Source organism: Xiphophorus couchianus, chromosome 6 (genome assembly GCF_001444195.1).
Source record: "Xiphophorus couchianus chromosome 6, X_couchianus-1.0, whole genome shotgun sequence".
NCBI lineage: Eukaryota > Metazoa > Chordata > Actinopteri > Cyprinodontiformes > Poeciliidae > Xiphophorus > Xiphophorus couchianus.
In genome coordinates this window covers 1,040,416-1,046,415 of record NC_040233.1, presented here as the reverse complement: position 1 = coordinate 1,046,415, position 6,000 = coordinate 1,040,416, and the positions used below count along the sequence as shown (strand labels likewise).

The following is a 6,000-nucleotide window of genomic DNA, read 5'->3' as shown; positions in this document are numbered from 1 at the left end:
TTTCACAGCTCAGTTTCACAATGTAGGTATTTAACTATGCTATAAAGATTCTGTGAGTCAGAACCCAACATGCTGAAAATATCTTTTTTCTGAATTTGAAGGAATCAGATATGTACTTTCTATTACACTTTTGGATAATTTCTCTTTTATTATTGGCTTTAGCCTGTGTACCAGGACGCCTGAGAAATCATTGGACGTCTCCCAGTTTGACCAGCAGACTGAACTCCTGCCTGTGGGCAGTGTTCCCAGTATAATATGAATAAATAAATGTGTGTTTTATTGCACACTTTTATTCTTTCACTTTGAATATTTTTAATAGAAATATCTCAATCTGAAGTCTTAGTGTATTAAACAGCTTATGTAATGAAATAAAAAATTTTTTTTATTAGATTTTTTTTCCACTCTTTGTTTATGCTGTCCATAGCAGAGGTGACATATCATACTTTAATAAATATATTTTTTCTGAAAAAAAGTAAGAAAAATATGTAGCTAATGTTTGATAATGACTGCTTTATCAAGGTTTATTGTCTTTACAATAAAATATCAAAAAGATAAAAGGAAATTACATGTCTTTCTTCATATCTTGAAACGTTAAATGTACATTAAATTATGGAATCATTTAAATATGTTCTTGAATAAAACACTGTAAACGTATGTGTCTGTTCATCAATGTCAATATAAAAACTATCAAATAATTCCTATCAAATAAAAGCATTGTGCTCTTTATTAAGAAATCCCCCAAAACAATTAAATAACCACATCAAAAGCTAGAAACGCTGTCTTTAGTGGTTCATTTGATTACCAAATAAATTAGTGTGTGTGAGAGAATGTGAAAATGACAGGTATTAACTTAATATACTTTGTAGAACAGCACTTTGTGAAATTCAGTCCATTTACTTGTATTAGCTTACCAGCAGATAGGCCACATTCAATATGGCGGAAGCTGTGACGTATTGCAGCAACGGGCCAACCAGCTCGATGAGGTGTCTGTGTATTCATGTCCATGTATAGATATATATGTATCTATAGATTATATATAGAGAGATAGATATATCTAGATGTAGATATATCTATGTATCTAGATTTATCTATCTACATAGATAGATATCACTATATATGATTATATCTATTTATCTATACAGACAGACAGACAGATATCATGTCATGACTGTGCTGTCTTTGGCTGGGTGAACAAAGTCCTGGCTAAAATCAGTAGATGTTAGCGATCAGTAGCACACTGCTAGCAGATGTTTAGTGTACTACGGAGCAGAAAGCTGACGCCATTGTTTCTTCCTACATCCAGTGGGTGGCGCAGGTTGGTACAATCCATAGTAGTCACACAGGCACACCCACTAGAAGGAAACAAACACACCCAGTATAACACTTTTGTTCTATTGGGTGAGAGGTTGCCAGGTGACTGTGCCAAAAGGCAGTTACAGGTTCTTAAGTGAGCAGAGAGTCCGAGCAGAGACTAAGTGTGGAGGAGAAATTTTGAGTACAATCATTACAAGTTTTGAGAAGAATGACTTTAAGTCCCACTTTCAAAATAAAAATGTATTTTGTTTTGAGACCAAAAAACATGAAATCCTACTTTCAGACTGAAAATGTCTGCTCTTGGATTATGGCAGAAAAATTTCCCCATAAAAAAAAACACTTAAACTTAAGCTCTGGAGCAACATGTATAGGGATATTGAGGTGTGTTTTAACAGCTGTGCGGTCCAGGATTTAATAGAGTAAATTTTCATGCAAAGCAATGACTGAGGCTGAATCAGGGTGAGGATCACATTTAAAACTACACAATATGGAGTGACTGGTCAATGGAGGCTCCTCCATGCTCTGACCACATTCTATGACTCTTTTAGCCTAATCTACAATTATTCTCCAAGTCACAATTTCAGAGTTAATTAATTCATCTAGTAATGTGTATATATATATATATATATATATATATATATATATATATATATATATATATATATATATATATATATATACATCTCTGGTGTCTCTCTGGAATGGTATACATTTCCCACAAATAATGTATTCACAGTCAACTGGTCCAGTACTTTTACGTATTTTCCACCTGAATAACTCCGATTTCTGGATGACAAGTGGCATGGAGACATGTAACTCCACAATAATGTATTTTTACTTTCTATATAATGCTACATTTTTTTCATTAATATTTTCTGTTTGGCAACCTATTTTTAATTTAATCTCCATTCTGTTTTCTTTTACAGGAAAACAGAAATTTATTGCCTTTGTCAGAAGACAGTGCAGACATAGCAGAGCTCACTTCAAGTCAATACCCTGGGATGTGGCCTTCTCCTTGTTCTGAAAAAACAACAACAAAAAAAAACATTTGTCATTAGAATAAGCATTTTTCAAGCTCAATTTAACCCAACTTCCCCACACCAAGGTTAGGCTGAAAACACCTGCATGGTCATTTAGCTAGATCATAAAACATAAATTAATCTCTAAATATTACTTTTTCATGATTGCTGAGTGAGGATAAAATTTTTGAATAAATGTGGGATGAGTGGAGAACAGAAAAGCATGATTAAAATCCCCAGAGATAAGAAAACGGGCCTTGTGATGATGTGTTGGGAGTTTGCTGGTAGCAAATAGTTCAATGAGAACTATTGAAATGTGGAGGAGGAGTTAGTTGTGAACGATTACGTTTGAGAATAATTGTCTGGCAGTAGTTGTAGTTTGGAAATGGCAGCGAAGGAAGTGAACTAAGTTATTCAGTCCCTGTTGACCACAAATATTGAGCAATTAAAATCGGAGCAAGAGTTTTAAACAATAAAATGCTTAGGGCATTTTATTGCTGGCAAAGATGTTCTTACGCTCTGCACTTCTCTCTTTGCAGTGATGAATGCTTATTTACTGCACAGGCAATCTACAGAAAGCTTCATAGTGTGGCTTCCTTCATGATGGAGCTGGTGCATTACATACGTAATGGCCAAATGTTAGTGACAGGGTAAAATCAGATCCAGACATTTCAATCTTCACCAGTCCACTCCTCCAGCACGCAGTCATTTCTCAATAGCATGAGCTCCCGATTTCAAGATAACAACTGAATATTATGAATCTCAGGGAACAGTTTCTGTTAAAAAAAAGGTTAGTCGCCTTAAATGTCTTCAAGATTTCAAACTTACCTTGAGAGATGGTCTTGGAGGCCTTACAGGTCTTTGAGAGCGTACTGGATCTGGAGCTGATTTTGGTTTGTCTTGGCTTCTTTTCAGTGGTTCCAAATCATCAGCTACATCAGGACAACCAATATATCCTCCAGCACCAAATACTGATCCCAGATCAGCTCCAAAAAAATTTTGACTGTTTGGGGAATCGGAAATAGTTGAGTCATGTTTGGCTGAAATTCTGCTGATGGTCTTGTTAAGTGTGTCAGTTGTAGCAATATTGGCGGTGTTGGTAGAAGAGACATCTGTGCGGCCAAGTTCCAATCTTTGAATGTTGTTTGATTCTAGATCACTGTCTGAGCTGTTACTGGAAAAACTGAGATTGAGTTCTGGTTCAACAATGCCTTGATCTCCTTTTACGTTGGCTACTTTTTCATGACTGTACATGTCGGGTATCTCTTGGTTGTCATGGCTATGTAAATCTAGTAATTCCCGATTTTCAGTAATTGTGAGATTCTGGGGTTCCTTGTTATGATGGCAATCTGAGACAAGTACTGCCTGATTTTCTGGGTCATAAAAAGTCAGAAGCTCTTGATTTTCGTGACTATCTAAATCCAAAACTTCCTGGTTTTCAGGATATGAAAATTCTTGTAGTTCCTGATTGCCACTGATGTCTCTTTCCAGCACCTCTTGATTATTGTAATTAAAAGGCTCAGGTAAATTGTCCTTGTTGATATTTGGACAGGTCTCCACCACCTCCTGATTTTCATGAGAACTGGTATCCACAAGTTCCCTTTTTTCATGGGTAACCAGCTGCTTGTTGAATGAACTAGGTGGCTCTAACACTTCCTGGTTTCCAGTGCTTCTATAATTTATGACTTTCTGAAAATTGTAGTCACACTCTTCAAGGACCTCTCGATTTTCATATGTCTGAGCATTCAGTACTTCCTGGTTGGCATAGTTGAAGTTCTCCAATTCTTCATTGTTTTCATAAGTTACTTCCAGGTCATCATTGCCACAGAGGTCTAAAACCACCTGGTTCTCTTCATCAGGACTGAGTTTAAAGCCATAAGGGTCAGAGTCACACACAACTTGACAGGCAGAGATGTCAAACCCATAGGGATCAAAATTTTGCCCATAAGGTGAAGACGACGAGGGATCACCATCAAAGATAATATTTGCTGCATGTTCTGGGCTAAGCTCAGCTTCATCAGGATCTACTAGAGTGCGACTAGAGTTCTCTGGACTGAGTTTAAACCCATAAGGGTCGAAACAAGATGGACTGGCTGAATTATAGCTTAAATCTAAATCGGTTTGATGAGAGTCAGATTTAATAACATCTTGTTTCTGAGAGTCCATTGGATTGTGGGGGTATTCTGCCTTTCTGGGTTTCTCTGTAGTGTTTTCTACCCCTTCTGTTACCTCACTGGAAGGTAAATCTTGAGGATCAGTTTGCTTTATGTCACTTATCCATTTGGATTCGAACATCAATTTGCCACTGTGACGATGACAGACAGCCTGAGTTGAAACACAACTGGGACCTAGCAGAAAAAAAAGGCAAGATTACAATGAAGTGTAGAATCTTTGTTGGTAAATCAGATTGAAATGTGTATACAACCTAGAAGAAAAGCGTGCTCCTTGTGTTATAGAAAGGCAGAAAATTATAAAGTTTTTGATTTAAGTTAAATGCAAGTCACGGACTATAAAAAAGCTTATTTTTGCTCTCCATCATTGCCCCTTCATGGTAGTTTTGTCTCACCATAAATTTAAACCGTTTTAGAAGTCTCAGCAATAGTTTCTGCATATATTGCAGTTTGTATGCAAGTAGTGTACTTGAGACACAATGGCTACAGCTTGTAACTCGTGCATCACCCCCCTGAACCAATTCTGCTAAACCACAAGAACAATTCCTGAATTACACTGAAATTGCAGCTCTGATCATATACTCAAATTTGGTTGAGTGTATATACTCAACCAAATTTGAGCAGGTATGTTGTACCATCCATCATCTGGACTTTCCAAAGTGAGAATGGGTAAGACATCTACTCTCTAGAAAACTGCAGTACCGCATATCAAAGCTGTACTCAACTAGTATAGTGCAGCATTGCCTGTGGACTGTTCTGTATGAAACATTACTAACATGTAAGCTGGAATGTCTTCAGTCTCCTTAACAGGAAAATGAAATCATGAATATGATCCTAGAAAATAATGTCACAACATTATGGCAAATGCAAAGGAAAATAATAGAAATTTCAAAATATTGATACACTCTAAAACATTTGAATGTGATTTAACTTGGAAATACAATTTAAGTCAACAAGAACATTGTATTGGTTTTACCTCAGAAAATAAAGTTGGTAAAGTTGATTTAACAAGAGACAAGTTGTCTATTTTTTTTTTAGCTCTGGTACTTCATTAATCTTGAATTGTGAGTTTTAACTTAATGCTTCAATTTAAACCAATTAAATTTCCCTCACCGAGTTAAAAAGCACACATTTCTCTATTAGTTTTACTCACAAAAATTAAAGTAAAATGAAATTAAAAATTAAGTAGTTAAAATTACTACTTCTTTTTCTTTAGAATAATTTATATTCTTGCTTCAAGTTACATGAACAAAATTTCTGATCTGATAAATAAATTTTATTAAACATCACAATGAATTCTGTTCCAAAACATTTAGTGTGAATTCTCAAGCTTTACCACTAGGACTACCAGGATTTTGAGAAATTCCTATCTCTACCAAGAGGGGCCAAATTGGGTATCTTCCTAGAAATACCGAGAGAGGGCCAAACTGGGTTATTAGCATCCAAATGTGGCCAAACTGACGACTCTGAATGGTCTGATTAGCATCCCTGTAGAT

The 6,000-nt window shown here is 35.9% G+C and overlaps 1 protein-coding gene across 3 annotated transcripts in view; it reads right to left on the bottom strand.

The window, feature by feature from the left end:
* Window positions 1-502: 502 nt before the first annotated feature.
* The window catches only part of LOC114146109 (uncharacterized), a 41,196-nt gene continuing 35,698 nt past the window's right edge, over window positions 503-6,000 (bottom strand). For 2 of the 3 annotated variants that reach the window (XM_028019889.1, XM_028019890.1), the window contains exons 9-10: window positions 3,162-4,681; window positions 503-2,334 (exon numbers count right to left, since the gene is read on the bottom strand). In XM_028019889.1, the coding sequence (XP_027875690.1) occupies window positions 2,293-2,334; window positions 3,162-4,681 (1,562 nt within the window). In that variant the 3' untranslated portion in view covers window positions 503-2,292. The other variant, XM_028019891.1, reaches the window with a different exon arrangement.